General features: G+C 44.8%; 1 protein-coding gene and 1 pseudogene across 3 annotated transcripts in view; one reads left to right on the forward strand and one right to left on the reverse strand.

Annotated features, from left to right (window-relative positions):
- ARHGAP42 (Rho GTPase activating protein 42) overlaps positions 1–24,470 on the forward strand; it is a 177,918-nt gene that overhangs the window by 20,624 nt on the left and 132,824 nt on the right. For both annotated transcript variants that reach the window (XM_081951231.1, XM_081951232.1), the window contains exon 2: positions 7,087–7,182. In XM_081951231.1, the coding sequence (XP_081807357.1) occupies positions 7,087–7,182 (96 nt within the window). The remainder of the gene's footprint in view (positions 1–7,086; positions 7,183–24,470) is intronic.
- Positions 7,698–8,349, reverse strand: LOC309391911 (ferritin heavy chain A-like; annotated as a pseudogene). Its single transcript has one exon. The product of its transcript is annotated as a ferritin heavy chain A-like (transcript).

The following is a 24,470-nucleotide window of genomic DNA, read 5'->3' on the forward strand; positions in this document are numbered from 1 at the left end:
GTTGAAAATAAATTTGTGTACCTGAAGATCCAACCATTTGGGTTTGATAGAAGCATGATTGAAATCTGATGAAAATAAAGGCCTTCCCAAAAGATTGAAGTCAAGCTAGATGACAAATGCTGGATCTTGTCCAATTTTATCCTAGCATTTATGTGCCCTTCTGGAGTGCTGTATCCAGAAATAAAATCTGCACTCACATTTGCAAATAGGAATAATGCTCTGTAATGCAAGAGAAAAATATTTGAAATACTTCAATGGACTTTCAGATCTTTAAAGCTCTTTATGCTACTAAAGTAATCTTGAGAGGTCCACTTATTTCCACTGTACTTGGAAATGTGTTTAATTGGAGCTAGCAATCCCATTGTGAAGAAACTCCACTTGTATCTTCTTTAAGAGCTTCCTACCATATCTGTGTTTTCCAAACTTGGCAGCTTTAAGATGGACTTCAACTCCCATGCTGACTGGGGGATTCTGGGAGTTGAAGTCCACCAAGCTTAAAAGTTGCCAAGTTTAAGAAACAGCATACTAGATGATTAAAATATTTTCCTAATTTGAGTGCTGTTGGTCAGAGGGACGAAAACATCCCTCCTTTTTGTCATCTATAGAATCATCTCAGAAAGGTTGAGGTCAACTAGTTTGGTACTTTTTTTTTTTTTTTTGGATCTTCTTCCGAATTTTGGCATTTTTTGAAAAAAGGAGCAAAGACTCAAATCCAAGTCTTTCTATTGTTCAGATCAAATGCTGTTAAATTTAGAAGTAATAATTTTTCACATGCGATTACTTTGGATGTTGGTAGGAAGGAAGTACTGTGTTTCCCCGAAAATAAGACAGGGTCTTATTTTCTTTTGACCCCCGAAATAAGCGCTTGGCCTTATTTTCAGGGAGGTCTTATTATTTTTGAGGCACACGAGGTGGTGAGCGTGGTCACTTCATGGCTGCTGCGGTGTTGCAATATTTTCAGGGAGGGCTTATTTTAGCGCATGCGCTCAAAAGCCCAATTGGGTTTATTATCTGGGGAGGTCTTATTTTCGGGGAAACAGGGTATGAAATACTGCACGGAGTCTCATTATCCAGTTCCTATCACTGAGTGTCCTAGTTATTAAGGGGAGATGTGGGCTTAATTAGTGTCAATCCACTCTTCTCTCTTGTCACTGCTATTTTATTATGAGAACAATTAGTCCCCCCCCCCCCCGAAGCCTAGTTACATATTTCGGCTCGTTGCACTGCTTGCAAGCTGGCACATAGCACAAATACAGAATATGTGAAAGATCACTCATTATAGTAGACAGTAGATTTACTGTTGATGCAGGCTAATCAGTCTGTAAATTTTTTGGCCAGAAGATTAGACCATGTAGCTTTTCTTTTTTTGCTGATCAGGTTCATCTTCCTTTTCTGAATTTGCTTGTATCTGGGTTTTTTTTCTTCTTGCCCCACTGCCAGGCCCTGGTTTTATTATGCAAACCATCTGGTTACTAAGTTCTTTAGAAAATTGGCCAGAAAGAGAAACAAGTGCTGACAGACAGCTCTTGCTGGAAAGGAAAACGTTGAGTTGGGGATGAGCTTTGGTTATGCGTTTGCTAACAAAAAGAAATGGATGGAGCGCAAAGAAAAGCATGTTCTGTGAAATTGAATGCCTTTTTCTAAATAAGCAAGCAGAATATAAGATTGGTTGTTAGTAGTCCGTTGGATGCATTATTCAGCTTTTGGCAGGATCTAGAAATCTATCCTTGTCTTGGCAATTTCTAGAATTCATTCCTCGCTTCTGGCATCTTGACATTTAAGATCAGAACCTGTATTTAGCTGTCACAAGCAATAGATGCAGATAGGATTTAGCATCCAAGAAAGGAAGTCGATCCAAGAGCCATGGTGGCATAGTGGTTAGAATGTGGTATTGCAGGTTAATTCTGCCGACTGACAGCAGTTCGATTCTCACTGGCTCAAGGTTGACTCAGCCTTCCATCCTTCTGAGGTAAAATGAGGACCTAGATGGTTGGGGGCAATATGCTGACTCTGTAAACAGCTTAGAGAGGGCTGTAAAGCACCGTGAAGGGGTATATAACTCTTAAGTGCTATTGCTATTTTTTACAACAAATCCTAGTATTTCATAAAGAGTACTAGTAGTCCTTGAGTTACAACCACAATTGGGACCAGAATTTCTGGTGCTAAGCAAGGTGGTTGTTAAGTGAGGTCATGCCCAATTTTACCACCTTTCTGCCACAGTTGTTAAGCAAATCATTGTGCCGTTGTGATTCAGCTTTTTTCTTTGACTTCGTTTGTTGAAAGCTGGCTGATGCTGCAAATGGTGATCAAATGATCCTAAGATCCTTCAGCAATCCATAATACATGCCAGTTGCCAAGCATCTGAATTTTGATTGTGTGAGTGTGGAAAAGCTATGAAGATCGTAAGTGTGAGGACTGGGTATCAATCCCTTTTTTCAGTGTAGTTATAACCTAAATGAATGGTTACAGGTGGAGGACTAACTGTAATAATCAATTGTGATTTTTTTAGGGAGGGAGGGAGATATGTAAAAGAAGTGTAATGTGTTGCAAAGATGTGGTTTGCATAAACAAAATAAAAAGTTTTTTTTAAAAAAAACTCTAGTAAGGTGGTAGAGGAGGGTACTATCAAATGTGAGTTCCTAAAGACAGCAATGCCCTGTCAGTGATCAGATGGACAAACTTTGTCCAAAAACATTGAAGAATTTCTGGCACTCAGACAAATCGGCCATTAACAGGCACAGAGATAAACAGTGTGTGCATACCATTCAAAACAGACAACCCAAATGTTAAAATACCACCTCTTTGTGAGCAATCCAAATCCAGATAAACAGAGATTAACACCAAGATTAATACTAGACCAACAATCAACAATAACCCCATCAAGGAACTACCAACTCAGACAGTCAAACATTAAACAACAGTCTAATCAAGGAACCACCAAGAACATTCCCACCAATATTGACAAGGCCAAGCCATATTATATAAACAAAGAGCAACCCCCACTTCCCATCTAGCATGTTTACTTGGTTGGATAATGAAACATCTGCATAAAAACAACCAAGTTGAGAGAGTCCCAGGTACTCCAAAGTAATAAAAACTGGGTAAAAATATAATAACTAACTAACATTACTTAAAATTCTTCAAGATCAGCCTCCCATATTCCATCAATGTAACTGAACTATTAACCATCTCTGCCACTCGCATCACAAGTGAAGTCGAGAAAAATAATTTTTCAATCTTTAACTTGCAAGAAGGATTTTAATGTCTTTTTTCTTTGTTTTTTCCAGATTCGCTCTCTGCTTTTAAGATTTTTTTTGTTGTTTTAATGTTGCAAACTTTATTCAGAAGGCTGATCGGGACTTTTTCTCAATTGGAGAATTAGTCATGAAACTCCCTTAATAGCCTACTTGATCCCCGTACAGTAGTATGAATATAATATGCTTAATTTGGGGTTCACATGGGGATTGGAGCAGAGCCCAACAACCTTGACTAGGGCCTATGATGAATGGATTGGGAATCATAAAACATGACTTGCATTTTGCAATATTTATAGATTGCGGAGTAGACATGCAGGGATTGATGTAAAAAGGATTTCCTGAAGGCATTAAGCTTTTCAAAACCGCAACCACTTTAAAGTTATTTTGGAATGCATATTTTTCAGTATTTTCATTTGCCTCTATGTTGATTAGCAAACGGGGTCTAGGATTTTGACAGCCAGGGTACCATTTCTATTTTATAAACCTTCCGTCCACCCTATGGTTTCTAAATTGGTGTAACTAAATTGGTGTCTGTGGGTTGAGGTTTTGTAAGAAGAGGTATAATCTCAAATGCAATCTTGCTTCCATCCAATTGCTGGTTTCAATGTTTGGGTTTTTGGGAAGAGATGTACACAACAGAATATATTCAGCATGGGCTGAACGAGCCCATATTTAAAAATCATGCAGCAATCAGCATTTTAAAAAGCAGGATTTGGCGATGAATCTTAAGCAGTATGAAAGTATAATGGTGATAACGGTTTCCTCTGTCCAGTTGCATCCGTGTTGTGGCCCGCCAGCAGAGCTGGCAGCAGATTCGGACAGTGAGGAGGTTGGGGAGGAACATGGGCCAGTCCTGGAGTCTGGGGAAGGCTCTGATGAGGGCTCTGTGTTGGAGGCAGAGAGGGGGCCAGGGCCGTATGCCAGTTATCAGCTGCCTTCAGAGTCAGACATCAGTGAGGCAGATGGACAGCTGGAGCCTGTTCCCAGTGTGCGCATGCACAGAGTTGCCAGACGAAGGGAACAGCTAAGGAACAAGGATCGACTTGGGAGTAAGGCCACAGGTGGATGATGAATGGCCCCTCCCAGAGGAAATAAAAGAGGAGTGAAGGGGGAGTGGAGTTTGCAGGAGACAATTTGTTCATTTCATTAGTGTGAAGATTTGTTCGTGACTCTCAGAGACTCCTTGCCAATTACTTTCTTGTACAGTTTTGGGAAGATATTGGCCTGGTAGCTCTCCAAGCCTGATAAGGTATGTGGTTATAAATTCACCCTTGAAAGACTGTTTGCCCGGACTTTGCTGGATGTGAATGAGAGGAATTCACATTAGCTTAATACAAAGGGGTTTTGTCGGGACAAGGAGTCTGCCTTGCGATTTTGTGAAGCTTAGGTCAGAGCAAGGTCATGTGATTTCCGTTTTGCGGAATCTGACAAGCAAAATCAATGGGGAAAGCCAGATTCACTTAACAACCGGGTTACTTACTTAACAACTGCAGTGATTCAGTTAACCACTGTGCCAAGAAAGCTCGTAAAATGGGACGAGACTTGCTTAGCAAATGTCTCATTTAGCAATGGAAATTTTGGGCTCAATTATGGTCGTAAGTCGAGGACTACCTGTAATGTATTCCCGAGGGAGGATAAACTCAGAGTTCCAATGTAGATGAAGTGGAGTGGGAGCCTGTTAAACCATCTTCTCAGCTGACTGTGACCTTGCTTGTTGAATTATAGGACCAAACAGGTTTCCACTTATTTTAATCCCAAATTAACTCTGGGTGGCCTTGGGAAGCAGGACCTATTAGGGGGGGCAGAGTAGAACAAGTGTGAGTCTTCCTACTATTTAACTGATTTGATTTTTAATTTAAATAATCCTTCACATGGGCCTTTAAGGGAAAACACACTTTTTTTTTTCTTCATCGCAGTTGGAAAGAATGAAGTTCATCTTTTGCTGCCAAAACAAACTGAACACTTGGTTGTCCATTTTCAGATGTTTCGTTGCAAAATAAAAATGATCTATTTCTTCAGTGCGTGTCTTTGACCATTTAAACAAGAAAAGGTATCCGCTAATTTTGTCCAAGATTCACTCAATGCCTTTTTCTTGTTAATGGAAAACGTACCTTTACCAAAAAAAATAAAATAAAATGAGATAGTACAGTAGCTCACGGCATCAAGAAGCCTACCAGATGGATTTCTGTTTTTAATCATCATAATTCAATTCACAGCTAGTTTCTCAGGATTTCTAAAGGCAGAGGCACAGAGAGCAAAGCTTTGGGGTGAATTTATAGGTGTTTCTGCTTTGCTCTAAAGGTGAACTTAAAGGTCTCATGGCGGGGGAGGAAGTGTAAGAGTACACACTTAAAACGATGGACCCATTAAAAAAAACCCTCTCCATACCTGTTTTCCAATGTAGAGTTATAGATCATAAATCTATACAGCATGAGAATCTGCTTATACTCTGTAAAAGTGCCAGACGACACAAGTGGTATTTCTGCTTCCTGCTGTCATTATTAGCAAAAGACAATTTAATATAGAAAGAGACAGTCTGGCCTACTGGTTAAGGAGTTGATCTTCAGTTTTTCCAGCTTGGCAGACTGGCAGTGGTGGCAGCAGTGGGATGTGGGGGGGATGGTTTCCTATGCATGTGCCAGTTTCACAAATGCAGCTATGCATGCGCTCGCCCACCACTTCTGTGGACTGCTTCCAAATGAGCCTCAGACTAGAGGTTGGGGACCCCTGGGTTAAGGTACCAGCTAGAAAACTGGAGACTGTGAATTCTAGTTCTACTTTAGTTGTGGAATCCAGCTAAGGTACGAGCTACATAACTGGAGACTGTGAGTTCTAGTTCTACTTTAGTTGTGGAATCCAGCTAGGTAACTTTGGTCCAATTACTCACTTTCAGCTGCAACATCAGGCTTGGGTGACAAGTTGGTCAATCAATGCCTGTCACATTCAATCAATTAATACTCATTGATCCTCCCCCCAAAAGTAGATCCTGCATTGTGCGAAAATGTTAGGGAGACAAAAAAACAAACAAACCCCACCCCACTTTAATATAGACTTTCTTTCTTTCCATCTTCTGTCTCCAAATTATAAAGCATGAATAAATGCCTATTTTGTGATACGTGATAATTCACAACTCATTGTACTACCCCCAATTTTTAAAAATCTCCATATTTAGGGTACAAGGAACCAGAAAATTTAAAATAGCAGAAGAAACCTGCCATATATACTTGCAAATAAATTTAAAAAAATTAGGTGTCAATATACACCCTAAAATAGTGTTCAGCTGATCCACAGGTATATACGGTATTACCCACATATCCCTTACGCATTTGTGTATAAGCTCATTAGCAGACAAGCTGACCCTCAAAATTTTTAACTAAAATGCCATGAAAAAAATCAGGGATTACCCATGGATAAGCCAATAGTGAAAATTAAAATGTACAAAATGTTAAGGATCAGCTTAAAGGTCAGTTTTTCTGCTGGTGCATTTTTCACGGTATTTTGGTTAAAAATCCAAGGCTCAGCTTATCCAGAGATAAACTTATACATGAGGTATATATATGGTGTTTATTATAGTTCTGGAAATGTAAATTACATTTTAAACATGGAACTTGGAAAATTATTTGTGAAAATAATTGTGTCTCTTCCCACCTATGACTCAGCATGCTATGGAATTCCAATGGGTAGACGACCTATTGCCTTTCCAAGTATTGTCCAGTGTTTTAAATTTTGAAACTCTTAATTTTTCCTTATCCCATATCCCATATCAGTGAAATGCTGTGTTTTAAGTAGACACTCGAGGTCGACTGACTTTTGTTCTTTTATTCTACAGATCTCTCAATGGCAGTGCAAAAATTTTCCCAGTCACTTCAAGATTTTCAGTTTGAATGCATTGGAGATGCTGAAACAGATGATGAAATTAGCATTGGTGAGTTGAACTTTGTTTTAACTTGAATTTAACTGGTAGTCCTCGATTTACGACCACAGATGGTCCCAAAATTACCATTGCTAAGCAAGGCACTTGTCAAATGATCTTTGCCCCACAAACTTTTTTTTTTGCCACAATTGTTAAGCGAATCTTGTGGACGTTTAGCAGATCTGGCTTTTCCCATTGACTTTGCTTGTCGGAAGCTGGCTGGCAAGATTACAAATGGCGATCCTATCACTCTGGAACAATGCAGCTGTCATAAATACATGCCAGTTGCCAAGCGCCTAAATTTTGATCATGAGACTATGAGGATGCTGCAGTGATCGTAAGTGTGAAAACCCGTCACAAGTCACTTTTTTTCAGTGCTGTTGTAACTTTGAACAGGTACTAAACGAAGGGTTGTAAGTCCAGAACTGCCGATAATAAAGTCTCAGAATCAGCTGTAATTGAATTCTCTCCCTGTTGAGCTTACTACTATCAGTTGCCAATGGGAAGGAAGACAGGAATGGTTATCATTTTTTTTTCATTTTTTTATTTTATTTTTTCCTGCCAAGAGAAACTGCATAAATCAATGGGACAAGGTTTAGCTGCTCTCGCTTAAGGTGAGCTTGTCAAAGAGGTATTCGCCCATGCCATTATGGGGCAGCCCCAAGCGCTTCAAGTTGGTACAATGGTCTCCCAGGAGCTTGATGGCTTTCACTTGCTCCTCCAGGAATTCATACTCCAGAAAGTCAGAGAGATGAGGGTCTACTTTCTCCGTTGCCAGCTTATGTAGATCCAGCAAAGCCTGGTTGACCTCCTTCTCCAGCTGCAGGGCGTGCTCCAAGGCATCTAAGCTGTTTCCCCATTTGTCTTTCTCTGGCTTCTTGATATCTTGCAACACAATACGTGTTTGGGTACTTCAGAAACTTGACAGCACATTCTTTCTCTTCCTGGGATTGCTCCTTCAAGAACCTGGCCAGATGGCTTAAGGCTACATCATCACCGTCAAAGTGATGGGCCATGGACAAGTAGACATACCTAGCATGGAGTTCGATGTTTACCAAGTGGTTTATGGCAGCCTCACATTCAGCATGATAGTTCTGACGGATTTGGGAAGTCATCATGAGGCAAGGAGGAGAAGGACGTTCCTGAAGTTCAGAAGGTCAACAGTTCTGGTTATTATCATTTTAAAGCAGAGTTCCCCAACCTTTCCGGATTGCAACCCGAAGTGGTGGACAAAGGGGAAAAGGGGGGATGATTTTGTGGGAGGGGCAAGTGCATGTGGGTGGGTGTGCGCATAAGCACCCATGATGTTAGCGGTGACACGAGCACAAGTGGGTCCTGTGACGAGGCTCAAGTGAGTGGATCCACAAGTGCCCACAACAAGGCTCATGTGAGAGGGGCCACGAGCACCCGTGATGATGCTCAGACTACTTAGGACAACACTCACGGGGCCCAGTGATGAGATTAGCCCGCAGCCTGGTAATGGTCCATGGGCTACAGGTTGGGGACCTGTTGTGGCCCAGCAGGAGCCGTTGGAGCTGCCACCAGACTCCGACAGCGAGGGTCCCTATGAGCCAGCTCTGGAGGATGTGGAGGACCCTGGACAGGGTTCTGACTCTGAGCAGGGATCAGAGAGGCTGGTTGGCCACCAGGAGGCGCCTGAGGCATGGAGCAGTGGTGAAAGCCAAAGGGAGGGTGCTCCTGATGTCATGCCTTGGAGCAGTGGGGAGGAGACAAGGGACAGTGAGTCAGACGTCAGCAGTGAGTTGTTGGATGCTCATTACCGGCGCGCTAATAGGCGTCAGGAGCAATTGCGCAGTTACAGGAGGTAATTGTGCTCAGCTGATGATAATTAGACTCCTCTCCAGACTATAAAAGGACTTCTTGTGCACACGCCCTTTTGCAGAAGTCAACACATGAACTAATGTGGGAGAACAGTCTTGTGAGCGTGGCAGGCTGGATTGCTGCCAGTGCTTATAAGTGCCGAGTTGTTATGAAGGCTTATTTGTGTTGGATTGCTGCCAAGGACCTGTCTGTCTGTAAATAAATCTGGTAACTTATCTGTGGCTCGGAGTGTGTGTTGGTGGGGGGGTCAGAACAGGGACCCTTGTTTTAAGGAATAGATTTTTGGGTTTTTCTAAGAGCTGTGGTGGCTCAGTGGTTAGAATGCAATTCTGCAGGATACTCCTGCTGGCTGCCTGCAATTTGGCAGTTCGAATCTCACCTTGACTCAGCCTTCTACCCTTCTGAGGTTGGTAAAATGGGGACACAGATTATTGGGGGCAGTATGTTGACTCTGTAAACCGCTTAGAAAGGGCTGTAAAGCACTGTGAAGCGGTACATAAGTCTAAGTGCTATTGCTATTCATGTTAACTGTAAGATGTACTGGTAATACCTATTTTTTGAATGGCAAGTTAATATTGCAGTTACGATGGTTCTTCTATAGAAATTTGAATTCAGGATGACGATGTTAATATAGGTACTTTTTAAAAAAACATTCACACGTTCAGCAACCATTTGAAATTCCCGCAGTGCTGAATGAGAGCTACTTACAATAGGTTTCCTTAGTTGCAGCTGTGTAGCATTCCCACAGTCACGTGATTGCGATTCAGGCACTTGGCAATCAGCTTGCAATTATGATGTTGCGCGATTGCCATTTGCAACCTTCAGACCAACTTCGATAAACAAAGCCAATAGTCCAGTGAAAAAGTATACTCTGCTTGGCACATTGATTTTTATAATTAGATAAATAAAACGAGGACCAAACCTTGCTATTATAGCATAGTTCGGACTCCTTTTATATACTTAGTGTTATATTCCTTTCCTCCCCGACTTACGACCGGGGATTCCCCCTGTTGTCAGCCAGCAACAGCCATGCTGCGCCTTAGCCAATCAGGCGCGGCATGGCTGAAGGCGGGCTGATCTGCTATCCTGATTGGTTCCTCGGCCTGACAGCTCTTCGTATAAATAGCTGTCAGGCTAAGGAACGGGTGATTCTCTCCTGTATTGCTCGTTGTTGTTAATTCAAATAAAATAGAGTTGGACGTTCCTCAGTGTGTCAAGCCTCGTCTTTCCCCACACTTCTTCACTGGCGACGAAGGTGGGATCCTTCTGAGGCGACGACCCTGACGGAGCCTGACCTCTACATACAGCCGCTTGAGTTCGCTCCCCGAGCCGCACAACTTCAAGCCGCTATGTCTTCGCTTCCCCCGTTCGCTCCTTTCGGAACCGACGGAGAAGGATGGACGGGATTTTTGGAGCGCTTCGAGTGCTTCCTGCGAGCCAACGGGAAAAGGGGTATTCCGATGGAGGAAAGGTGCAGTTTCTTCCTCAGTAGCTGTGGAACCCCGATGTTCAACGCCGCTCGGGCGTTGGCAGCCCCTTTACCAGTCCACGATCTCGACTGGGATACGCTGATGGCCAAGCTGAAGGGACATTACGCCCCGACCCCATCGAAAATTGCCCGGCGGTACGCATTCCGTCAGTGCGTCCAGAAGCCGCACGAAGACGTCAGCCAGTTCCTCCAGTCCTTGCGGACCACAGCGATACCCTGCGAGTTCCCGGACTTGGAGGACAACCTGGTGGAACAATTTGTCAGCGGAGTCAAGGACCGCCAGCTGAGGAGGCGTCTCCTGGCTCGGCCAGAAGTCACCTTGGCCGAGGCGGTCGCTGAGGCACGGGCGGTGGAGTTGTCCGAACAATCCGCCGCTGAGATGGACCGCCACCCGTTTCCATCTTCCCCAGCGCGCACCTGCCTCATTGATCAGCTGGTGCCCATGCCGAGCCCGGCTGAAGAGGAGGAAGAGCTCGTGGCTCGCCTGGCAGACCTACAGAGACGCCGCAATCCGCGACCTCCGCGCCAGGCTTCGACAGCCTGCCTTGGCTGCGGGGGCAGCCACGACCGGTCAACCTGCCCATTCCGGGCGTCCATCTGCCGCCGGTGTTCAAAGAAGGGGCACTTGGCCCAAGTTTGCCGGGCTGTGCTGCCTCCACCACCACCCCAAGGAGCCACGGGCCAGCAGATGACAGCAGGACCGCAGCAGCCCCGCCGCCAGCCGCGCACGAGAGCCAGCTGCTACGCCGTGGAGCCAGGCCCAGCAGCCGCCCCTGCTGAGGCGATCTACCAGGCCTCCGCAGGTGCGGACAGGATCAAGGCGGTAGTCCTCATTGAGGGCGCGCCTTGCGAAATGGAGGTGGACTCCGGCTCGTCCCGCTCCATAATTGCCTGGGCTGACTTTAACAAACTTTGCCCCGGCGTCCTTAAACGCCAATTGACTGCCAGCCCCGTGGCCCTAAGAGACTATCAAGGGTCACTTATCCCAACCCTAGGCTGCTATACGGTCCGGGTTGAATACGGGGGGTTTTCGGGTTGCCTGCCAGTCCTAGTAGTTGAGAAGCCCCTCCCCGCATTACTGGGGCTGGATTGGTTCCCCGCCCTTGGTCTCTCAGTGCAGGGGGTGCACTCCATCTCAGACACGCCCCCTGACGTAGCTGCTGTCATCTCCGCCTACGCGGACGTTTTTGACGGCCAGCTGGGACTATACAAGGGCACCCCCATCTCTCTTAACTTAGATCCCATCCTCGTCCCTGTGAAGGCCGACGGCTCCATACGCCTCTGCGCCGATTTTAAATCCACCATCAATTTGGCCCTTCAGGCAAACCCCTATCCAGTCCCTGTCGTACAGCACCTGCTCCACTCCCTGGGGCAGGGCTGTATTTTCGCGAAACTGGATATGGCGCAGGCCTACCAGCAGCTCCCGGTGGATGACGAAGCGGCGGCTGCGCAGACTATCGTCACCCACCGAGGGGCTTTCCGTTGCCGCCGCCTCCAATTCGGCGTTTCCGTGGCCCCGGGGATCTTCCAGAGCCTCATGGAGCGATTGCTCCATGGGCTCCCTGGCATTGTACCCTATTTCGACGATGTCCTGATCGCTGCATCCAGCCGCTCAGGACTCCTCGAAGTACTGGGGAAGGTCCTCAACCGTTTTAGGGGCGCGGGTCTCAAATTGAAGCGCAGCAAATGCTCATTTGCTGTGCCTAAAGTGGACTTCCTCGGCTTCTCCATAGACGCCCACGGAATCCACCCCACCCCTGCGAAAGTCGCAGCCATTAAGAACGCCCCCACCCCCGCCTCTAAGGCGGAGCTGCAGTCGTTCTTAGGGCTTTTAAATTTCTACGCGCCATTTTTGCCGCACAAGGCGTCACTAGCCGAGCCGCTGCATCGGTTGCTCGACCGATCGGCGGCCTGGCGCTGAGGCAGCTGCGAAGCGCATGCGTTCGCGGCTGTCAAAGACATGCTGACGTCAGAGGCAGTCCTAGTCCAATATAGTGACAGGATGCCCCTGACTCTAGCGTGTGACGCCTCCCCCGTGGGTTTGGGGGCTGTCCTGAGCCACGTCCTTCCCAACGGCTCGGAAGCCCCCATAGCTTTTTATTCCCGGACACTCTCTCCAGCGGAGAGAAATTACAGCCAGATCGACAAGGAGGCTCTGGCTGCTGTGTCCGGGGTTACAAAGTTCCACGAGTACCTCTACGGACGGCATTTCACGCTCTTCACTGACCACAAGCCGCTCCTTGGGCTTCTGGCCGGTGACCGTCCGACTCCCCCCATTCTGTCACCCCGGATGACTCGCTGGGTGGAGTTCCTAGCGGCATACTCGTATGCCCTGGTATACCGCCCTGGCAAGCAGCTTGGGCACGCTGATGCCCTCAGCCGCTGCCCCTTGCCCGTCTCCGACCCTCAGACAGTGCCTTGCCTGTCTGTTTTGGCCATTGCAGACCTCGCCTTGCCGCTCTCTGCGGGCGATGTGGCGGCAGCGTCTCTGGCCGACCCCACCCTCTCCCAGGTGATGACCTGGGTTCTGCGGGGGTGGCCTGGGGGGCCGGTGTCCGACAACCACCGCCCCTACAAGGCCAGGCAGCTAGAGCTGTCCCTTCACAGTGGGTGCCTCCTGTGGGGGGACAGGGTGATCATTCCACCCACACTGCGCGAACAGGTGCTGTCTCGCCTCCATGAGGGCCACCCTGGCATAGCGCGCATGAAGGCGCTGGCGCGCAGCTATGTTTGGTGGCCCCATCTGGACGACGAGATAGCTACCTGGGTTGCCAGGTGCTCGACTTGCCAGGTCTCCCGTCCAGCGCCTCCGGCGGCCCCGCCGCGGGAGTGGGAGATTCCTCGTGGCCCATGGTCACGCCTCCACCTGGATTACGCCGGGCCCTTCCGAGGCCAGGTTTTCCTGGTTGTGGTGGACGCTTACTCGCGCTGGGTGGAGCTCATCCTCATGACCTCCACCACAGCCGAGGCCACTGTCCGAGCATTAACGCGCCTGTTTGCCACCCACGGTTTGCCAGACGTCGTTGTGTCGGACAATGGGCCTCAGTTTGCGTCCACCGTGTTCCAGGAATTCCTGGCCACCCAGGGCATCCGGCACGCCCCAGTCGCTCCCTATCATCCGGCCAGCAATGGCCGGGCGGAACGCGCTGTCCGCTCGGCCAAGGATGCCCTTGGACGAATGGACAAGGGCGACTGGCCCACGAGGGTGGCTGCTTACCTCCTGGTTCAGCATTCCACCCCGTGTCCACTGTCAGGGAAAACCCCCGCTGAGCTGCTGATGGGCCGGCGCCTGCGGACCACCTTAGATAGGTTGCACCCAACCTATTCTGAGGCACAGCCGAGCAACCTGGGGCCCCCTCCCCGCTCCTTCTGTGAGGGCGATCCAGTTTGGGCAAGGGCTTTCTTCGGGGATCTTAAGTGGGTGCCTGCCACCGTCACTTCTGTAACCAGCCCCTGCTCTTACAGGGTCCGGACCGCCGACGGTGCAGACTGGCGCCGCCACGTGGATCAGCTAAGGCGTCGCCAACCTTCGGATCCACACAACAACCCTGCAGGGTCGGCCTCTGCCATTCCACCACAAGCCCTGGGGTTGGCGCCGCAACCGATTCCCCCGCCGTGGCCGTTGCCCAGGCCGCAAGAAGTGCCAACAGAGACTGCTCCAGGCGCCTTCCGCCTTCCACAGCCTTTCAGCGTCCCAGCCCCCGTTGGGCTACCAGCTCCTCCATTGCACCCGATATTGGCCTTCCCTCAATCAGGCCAGCCTTTCCCTCGTAGCAATTCAAAATTCCCTGACTCAAGCCCGCCAGCGGCCGCGCCACCCCGGCCCTGCCTACCTGCTCCTGAGTCTCCGCCTCCACCTCCGTCTGAGATAGGCCTTCAAGATGGCGCCCGGAGCTCCACTCCCTTCAGGGAGGAGCTCCCACGGACACCACCTCCTCCTCCGACGATCTGCCCAGTTCTGAGGCGTTCTGGGCGTGTCCGACGCCGCCCAGCCTATCTTAGCGACTACGCATGCTCCACTGTTACGCATGCGTCCTCGCTAGGGGGGAAGGAGTGTTATATTCCTTTCCTCCCCGACTTACGACCGGGGATTCCCCCTGTTGTCAGCCAGCAACAGCCATGCTGCGCCTTAGCCAATCAGGCGCGGCATGGCTGAAGGCGGGCTGATCTGCTATCCTGATTGGTTCCTCGGCCTGACAGCTCTTCGTATAAATAGCTGTCAGGCTAAGGAACGGGTGATTCTCTCCTGTATTGCTCGTTGTTGTTAATTCAAATAAAATAGAGTTGGACGTTCCTCAGTGTGTCAAGCCTCGTCTTTCCCCACACTTCTTCACTTATCAATAAGACCATGTGAAGCTTTGATAACAAGTTACAGCAAAGATATGCAAAAATGTAGAAAATTTGAAGAGAGCCTTTTTAAGAACTTTAGATCTAGCCTTCCTAAACAGGTTATATCGTCCCAGAAATCCAGAGCCATTACTGAGAACTTTAAGACTCGAAGTTGACATATTTGGTAAAACACATTTGGTTGGGAAAAGGAATCTTTAGATGCAATTGAAGGACTGAACAAGCAAGGAATGCAATTTCATCTGGTCAAGGTTTACCTTAAATATTTAGCCATAGGGCCGTGATGGCGAACCTATGGCACGCGTGCCACAGGTGGCATGCAGTACCTTCTCTGTGGGCACGCAAGCCAGCGCCCTAGTTCAGCTGCACCGCACATGCGCCTCCTGCCAGCCAGCTGGTCATTGGGTCTCTGCCGTGCATGCGGAGGGGGCAGGCGTCCATGTCTGGGGGGGGCAGTGCATGCACAGGGTCCGTGTGTGCATGCATGCACAAGGATGGGGCATATATGGGGGGCATACACGTATTACATTTGGGGGTTTGGGCGTGTGCGCGGGCATTCACACGCATGCACGCACTCTTTGGGCACTCAGTCTGGAAAAGGTTAGCCATCACTGCATATGTAGGATCTTCATTTAGATGAGCTAAGTCCATGTGGCGTATAAAGGTAGTCATCAACCTACGACTACAATTGAACCCAAAATTTATGTTGCTAAACGAGACAGTTACCGAGTTTTACTCCATTTTATGACCTTTCTTACCACAGTTGTTAAGTGAATCACTGCAGTTTTTAAGTTAGTAACATGGTTGTTAAATGAATCTGGCTTCCCCCTTTTACTTTACTTGTCAGAAGGTCACAAGAAGATCACATGACCTTGGGGCACTGCAACCGTCATAAATATGAGCCTGTTGCCAAGCATCCAAGTTTTGATCACATGACTATAAGGAAGCTGCAACGGCCGTAGGTGTGAAGACGGACATAAATCACTTTTTTCAGAGCTGTTGTAACTACAAGCAGTCACCAAACGAATGGTTGTAAGTCAAGGACTACCTGCACATTGGTGTAATCAATATTCAATCCTTGGAAGCAAATGGGAAGTCTACTTCTTGACTTGTCAAACTGATAACTGCTATCTTTCACTAGAAATGTTTATATAGGTTCCTCAAAACTTTGTAATTGCCTTTGTAAGGTTTTGAGGGTGGACAACTCAACTTTTGTTGTTGTTGTTGTTAGTTGCGAAGTCCCATCATGACCCCATGGACAATGTTCCTCCAGGCCTTCCTGGCCTCTACCATCCTCTGGAGGCTATTTAAGCTCACGCCTACTGCTTTAGTGACTCCATCCAGTCACCTCATTCTCTGGCGTTCCTTTCTCCTTTTGCTCTCAAATCTTTCCCAGCATGAGGCTCTTCTCCAGTGAGTCCTTCCTTCTCATTAGGTGGCTCAACTTTTAAAGTAACTATAAACTTCTTCTTTTTTTTTTTTGCAGGACTGGTCAGGAGAAAAATTGTGGATTTTTCATTAGAGTAATTATTAATGCAAATTCCATAATTAAATCAGTGGATATTATCACAGGAAAGATGAGTTCTTGTTAACGTTGTGCCAAGATTCCTTTCAAAGGAAGGACACAGTGTTAAAGCTTTTTAATCCTTCTGTTTCAGGATGCTGCTTTTGTAACTCATGGCATTACACTTTGGATTTAGATTGCTATGCTACATTTCTCCCATGGTTGTGAATATTAAGAACCTAATCTTTTTCATAGCTACTGTTCTGCCTCACTGCTCCGAATCTCTTGAGCAACATGCAGGAGCTGTGAAATTCATTATTTCAAATGAATAAATTGGCTCGGCGTTCAAACCCGGGATTACCAGAATGTTAATGCTGTGGATATTTGTGGACTTGTGTGAATTCAAGCATAGTTATCGGCGTGTGAGAAAGTATCAGATTCAGGTCTTATCTTGCTACAGTCAATCAATGAACTATTGAAAGATGATCAAATTAGAAAGCCTAACAGGCAGCAACGTCTAGCTTGTCTCACTCGGGTCTTGTTATTACTTGGATGGGAGAATACCAGAAAGTTCCTGGATTGTTGAATAGTCAGGGAAGTTGAAAAATATCCTGGATGAAGGCAGTGACAAAACATTCCATAAAGCATCTCTATGAATCCATCAATTATGGAACTGAATCTAAGGAAGATTTACTATTTAAAAGCTTAGGTAAAGGTAGAGGTTCCCCTCGCACATATGTGCTAGTCGTTCCCGACTCTAGGGGGTGGTGCTCATCTCCATTACAAAGCCGAAGAGCCAGCGCTGTCTGAAAACGTCTCTGGGTCATGTGGCCGGCATGACTAAACACCAAAGGTGCACGGAACACTGTTACCTTCCCACCAAAGGTGGTTCCTATTTTTCTACTTGCATTTTTATATGCTTTCGAACTGCTAGGTTGGCAGAAGCCTGGACAAGTAATGGGATGCGGCACTAGGGATTCGAACTGCTGACCTTTCTGATTGACAAGCTCAGTGTCTTAGCCACTGAGCCATGGCGTACTTATTTTAAAAGCTTAGAACTTTAAAAGCTTAGAACTCTTTTTACTGGATGAAAAGGGTATGGAATATACATACATACATACATACATACACACACACACACACACACACACACACACACACACATATATATATATATAATCGTACATAGAGATTAGTGCAATAGCAGAAGTAACATTATAAAAAACAGTTGCAATAACGACAGAAGGCTAGGGATGGTAGAATGTAAACCTGATAAAAACATCTTTGTACTATTTAAAATACAGATAGACTTTACGATCACATTTGACCCCAAAATTTCTGTTGCTAAGTAAAATATAAAATAGTTACTTGTCAGAAGGTCGCAAAAAGTGATCATATGACTCTGGGACCCTTGTAAACCGTCGTAAATATGAATCAGTTGCCAAGCATCTGAATTTAGATCACATGATCACAGGGATACTGCAGCAATCATAAGTGTGAAAAATGGTCACAAGTCACTTTGAAGCTTGGACCAGTAACAGGAGCTCAGTCCATTTTGCGGCACTAGGGATTCGAACTGCCGACCTTTCTGATCGACAAGCTCAGTGTCTTAGCCATTGAGCCACCGCATTCCAAACCAGTTCGCAAATGTGAGCGTGCGTGTGCAGATTCTTCCGCTCATGAAAAAATGGCCTAAATGGGATGCCGTAGAGCCGGGCATGGGTGGGCGGAGCCACCGGCAATTTCCACTACTGGTTTGGGTGATCCGGTCCGAACCGGTAGAATATCACCTCTGCATTGTACCTTTGTACTGTCACTAAATGAACTGTTAAATCAAGCACTCCCTATATAAATTGCAACTTATATATAGTACTATGATGTGGCTATAATAATTGTTCCAAGAAAAATACCAATTTGAAAACTCAATGCATCATTTATCTTTTACTAATAACTACACTTCTCTATATTCCTAAATCATACTAGTAATCTCTGTTGATGGGAAGAATACAGGTATCATTGATTTACATTTAACAATAATTCAAAGTTACGATGCCTTGGAAAAAAATATTTATGACCTGTCCTTACAGTTAGGACTGTTCTGACCTAGGGTTCCCGAAAGCATGTAGCAAACTCCTTATCCCAGCAAAAAACCCTTTTATTAATTTACTGGGAATTCTGCTCATTCACATCCAGCAAAATCCTCCCTTTCAAGGGAGGATTTGCAGTCACAGACCTCATCTGGCTTGGAGAGCTGCCAGGCCAATATCTGCAAAACTTGGCAAGGAGTCTTAGAGAGTCATGAACCAATTAAGCAAACAAATTGTCTCCTGCAAACTCTACTCCCCCTTCGTTCCTCCTTTATTTCCACTGGGAGGGGCCATTCATGGTCCACCTGTGACCTTACTCCCAAGTCGACTCCTGTTCTTTAGCTGTTCCCTTCATCTGGCAACTCTGCGCATGCGTACACTGGGAACAGGCTCCAGCTGTTCATCTGCCTCACTGATGCCTGACTCTGAAGGCAGTTGATAACTGGCATACGGCTCTGGCCCCCTCTCTGCCTCCAACACAGAGCCCTCATCAGAGCCCATGTTCCTCCCCAACCTCCTCATGGTCCGAGTCCGTTGGCAGCTTCACTGGCTGCTGGAGGGCCACAACTGGGACCACCACACCACCCCTGCAGTCAGATGATCACAGTTTGGGGGTGTGGCAGCTGACTCACAGTTAGGACCAGTTGCAACATCCTTCAGTCACATGTTTATGATTCGAGACCTATCCAGCCATTTTCCAGCAAGCAATGGTCAACTGGGGAAGCTGGATTTGTTTCTGAATTGCACTAGAAATGGTCTGTAGCAATTCTCAGGTCATAGTTGTCCCAAAGGAGCTTTTTCAGGAGGCAGCTGAAGTTCCTTGTTTTTTCTTTGAAGACATTTCGCTTCTTATTCCTTCCATTCCTCACCATCCAATCAGAACAGAAGAAGCTTCTTGGATGAGAAGCGAAATGTCTTCAAAAAAAAAAACATAAGAAAGTCCAGTTGCCTCCTGAAAAAGCACCTTTGGGACTAAAAATGGTCGTAAAAAAAATCAGGCACAGTCCCGGTATGGCTTGCTGTACGACTGCACAGACCTATGATGGAAATTCCAGGCCAAATTGTAGTTGTAAATTGAGGACTACCTATAAAGTAACCATGTTAGCTGTTGATGGTAAGTTATTACAAAATGATGTTCTATTGCAGAAACTGAATATGAAATATATATTGATAGGAATTGGAGTATTTAGATCCATTTTCAGGCAAAAAATATAGTATTATATATACTATATCACAGAAGTGAGTTACCCCCCTGACATTTTGTAAATATTTAAGTATATCTTTTCATGTGACAACACTTAAAAAATTACACAGTTTAGACATTAATGGCTGTGTGTTGAGTTATTTTGAGGGGACAGCAAATTTACACTGTTATACAAGCTGTATACTCACTACATTACATTGTACCCAAGTGGCATTTTTTCAGTGTTGTCACATGAAAAGATATCCTTAAGTATTTACAAAATGTGAGGCCATGTACTCACTTCTGTGATACATATCACCCACTAAAAATTAAAATGAGAACACAACAGTATGACACCATTACTTGTAGACGAAGTTGACAAAGGACTCATTTACCTGCCATTACCACTTGTGGAAAAGGTGCAGTTGACAATGTTTAGATCTTTGGACAGTATGAGAGGAACACATGCTAAGGACACTATATGATTGATGAATTTCACTTGTTTTTCTGATCTTCATACAACCTTGGAATAGAAGGATCTTCTTTAAATGAGCAAGAAACTTGAGTGATCGCGAGTCCAAGTATTTAACTGATTATAAATATAGTGCTGTTCAAGTCACTATTAATTAGTATTTTCTGATTTTTGTGTTAACATTAATTAGAATTACCATAGCAAGATATTTTTTGCAGGTGTGAGAATGAAGAGAAACAAACATTTGGTGTCTGATCTGAAATCATTCCTGGATTTTTAAAATATATATGGCTGCAATACCACATTAAATAGATTCAATTGGTTAACAAGTCTTAAGTTGTTTTCCTGTACTGTGTGACATTGTCAATCAGTTTATTCCATTAATGAAAAATAACATGGCCACTGATTAGGCTTAAGGTCAGATGTGGCGAGAAAAGTTAATTGTTTGTATATGAGATGTTAAAGTTAGTAGAAGGAGGGATTGATGGGAAGAAGGAAATATGGCTGAGAGTTGATAGTTGGGAGAAGTGGAAAGGATTAACTGGATGGCAAAAGGGGTCAAAGGATTAGAATTCATCACATTCATCCAGACATCAGTTTATTTGAAGAATAACAAAAGTAAATCATCTAGTAAACATTCTGGATAATTGCCAGGAAAGGTCACACTAAAAGGATTTTGAACACCTTCGTAGTATTTAAGGCAGGTTCTGCTGTTAACAGTAAGACAGAAAATTATTGCATCAGGTTTCTAAATATTCTTACTGCAGTTAAGCCATTCCAGAGCCTGAAGCTGTAAATTACAAGAAGTTGAATAAGTTACCTAGTAAACCTGTACTCGCCTACGGATCATAGAGCTGGGAGAATGTGTGCTGTTTGAGTTACACAATAGCAGAATTCTTCATTCCCTGTGATGTTGTGGAAAGATTTGAGGTAGGGATCACCGAACATTAACGCTTGTTGTGGTCATGGAATTAGATCTTTTTGATCAACTATCATCAACTAAAATATACATTGCTGGCTCATAATTACCTACGGCAATGATCCTTATTTGATCCTAACATTTGATGCTGAATACCTTTTCTTAAATGCTAAGTTGATAAAGGAGGTTCCTTTTCTAAGTTGAGACGTGTTTTAGGGCCTTCTTTTCCTATGAATTCAAACGAAGCTTTAAAATTTTGGCTAACAAATCATGGCACTGAGCAAACCATACTTGGCTAAGCTTGTTAAATACACAGGGTCACAATTCATGATTTACCAAACAGAATGGCTTGGCCGCTAAGGTTGATGCAATGTTTGAATTCAGCCCATTTCTGAATCTTTGAACTTCGGCAGATATTTTGGAAGGGGGGAAAAGGAGAAAGGATCTAGAAAGTACCTGTATCTGCAATTTTGTCTATTGTTCTGCTTGCTGCCGTTCAAAAAGGATATAAGAGCCATTAAAAGTGCAAGCAAAGGGTATTCAAAATTATCAGGGTGCTCAAACATCTTCCCATAAGAAAGGACTATGTTTTAATGTGGAAACTTCGTTACGCTCCTGAGGGGTTTTTAATTCAGCAATTTTATTTAGGGGATTTTAAACTGTGTTTTAACTGTGTTTTTAGCTGTGTTTATTGTCTTTCACTTGCAGGTCTACTCTCCTCCATGCACAAATGTAATTGTCCTTGTTTTTTCGTATGTATGTGTGTCCTATGTGTATTTTATCTTTTTGATTGTACGCCGCCCCGAGTCCTTCGGGAGAGGGTTGCGGCTAATCAAATAAAATTTGATTTGATTTGATTTGAGTGTAGAAATGTGGGGAAAACTAGGCGTAAACAACAACAACAACAACTACTACTACTACTACTTCCTCCTCCTCCTCCTCCTCCTCCTCCTCCTCCTCCTCCTCCTCCTCCTCCTCCTCCTCCTCCTCCTCCTCCTCCTCCTCTTCTTCTTCTTCTTCTTCTTCTTCTTCTTCTTCTTCTTCTTCTTCTTCTTCATATAAAAACGACTTGTGTGTGTAAGTTTCAGCATAACTCTGGACCCCCTCGAGCAATTTCAACCAAACTTGGGACACAGATGACTTGCTTTCTGGAAGCAAATACTGTGGGGGTAAGACACTCCTAAAACCCCTTGAAGGGTGTTCTGTTAAGATACAGCCTGTTGTGCCTTAGAATGGCTTCTACTGTACAGCACAGTGGAGTTGCCATGATAATGGCTTCACAGTAGGGGGGCCCTCCACAAGGGGGCTTCTTCTGGTAAGGGGGGAAATCCAATATTAGAAATTACATTTGGTCCAGACATTTTCCCCTATAAATAAATACCTAGGCAATGCTGGGTTATCGGCTAGTGGGGAATAAAAAGGATTTAAGTGACATGCCTGTGGTGTATTAACCATGCATAATCTAGAGAAAGGCTGCTACCTATATTATGAGGGCATCCAATAAACCTGATGAGAAGGAACTTTAAAAGTGCACAATTAATCTGTAGAAGTCATTGCCACAAGATGTCATCATGGCTAGTAAATTGGACGATGTTAAAGAGGGACGGGATTGCATTATGGGGGATATTTCTTCTAAGGGCTATTAATTTCAGGGTTACCTCTGAAATGGGGCAGCATGTCCCCAAAATACCAGTTGCTGGGAGAGCTTCCTATCTACTTCTACTTGCCAGGAATCCAGAAGCATCTGGTTAGCTACTAAACTTCAAAATCTTTATTTATTTAAAACTTGTGTTCCTCACATGTATTAATTGAGTTTTTCAAAGCTATCTAGGTTTGCATAAAACACAGATTAAATCCTAAATTCTTCTCATTTCTTTTTTTTAATATTTTTTTTTATTTTTTATTTTCAAAACAATCACAACACATAAAATCTCCCTTCTTTACATACTGTAGAAAGTGTATCAGTTGGTTACAAAAGGCTTTCGTGCATCTCTTCCACAGTCATCAAGCATAATTCATATTAACTCAAGTATTTTAACTCAGATATTTATACATGTTACCATCATCATACCTCCATTTTCATTTGACTATAATTGTTTAAATGTCCATCATAGAATATACCAAGATTTAATACATAACCACATACTGGCATTTCATTTACTATTTCTAAAATCCTCCAATTACACTGAATCCTTATTCTAGCTAAACATCCATAATATTTAATAACAAAATTTTCTAATCCTCCTTTCCAAATCACTGTTTACAATTTACATCCAGTTTCCTTATGTTGTACCCATACATATATTTACGTTGTTGTCATTATCCCTCCTTTATTTGACTATATCCTGTATCATAATTTCCCCCCCTAATAATCAGGACTTAACTGTATCTAACTTAGTTCTTTTTTATTAACCTTTATATATAATCCAAAAGGATTTCTAATCTTCCTTTCATGGGTACCATTCAATATTCATATTCAATTATTACTTATCATAACACTGCACATTGTATACATTATTATCATTATCAATTATTTATGTAACTATATCTATTGTCACTAAATTTCACTAAATTTCACTAGTTTTAAATTATACTTTCCTATCTATCAACCTGTATCTTTCCAGTAGCAAAACAGTCTCATATCTTCTGCCATTTGTAGTGACAGTCCTCTAATCATCTCCTTAATCAAATTTGAGCATCGAGATCACACGTCCGTATCATTGCGACGTTGGCTCCTCCTCTCCCCAAGTTCTTCTCATATCTTGTTCACCTACATAGGGCCATCCACATTTAAAGATGATATAACTGCAGTCATGGAAATATTAGGTGTTTTCTTCTTAGTTAAGAACTGGATAGCAGAATTGTTTCCCTGATAGCACTTAGCAACAGCACTTAAACTTATATATCGCTTCACAGTGCTTTACAGTCGTGTCTAAGCGGTTTTACAGAGTCAGCCTCTTGCCCCCAACAATCTGGGTCCTCATTTTACTGATCTTGGAAGGATGGAAGGCTGAGTCAACCCTGAGCCTGGTGAGACTCGAACTGCCAAATTGCAGTCAGCCAGCAGTCAGCAGAAATATCCTGCAGTACTGTATTCTAACCACAGCATCATCACGGCTCTTACATTAACTGTTTATACACATATGAATACAAAGCAGTGGTGGTTTCCTGATTCCATTCCAACCGGTACAGTTGGAACGGTTCCGGCGTCACCCACATGGATGTGCGCAGCACGCACACTTCATACTTGCAGGGAAATGTGGCATTTTCACACCCGTTTGCAGCCTGGACAGCCTCCTGAAGCATTTTGCTGGCCAAAATGGGGCGCAGGGAGTGCACGCGCCTCCCCCCATGCCCCGTTTTGGCCAGCAAAGTGGTTCAGGAGGCTGTCAAGGCCAAAATGGACAGCAAAAAGGTTCCCCACCACCAGCCCATGGAGGAGAACTACAGTGCTGAT

The sequence above is a fragment of the Natrix helvetica genome, assembly GCF_964273705.1.
Source record: "Natrix helvetica genome assembly, chromosome: 4".
Classification (NCBI taxonomy): Eukaryota; Metazoa; Chordata; class Lepidosauria; order Squamata; family Natricidae; genus Natrix; species Natrix helvetica.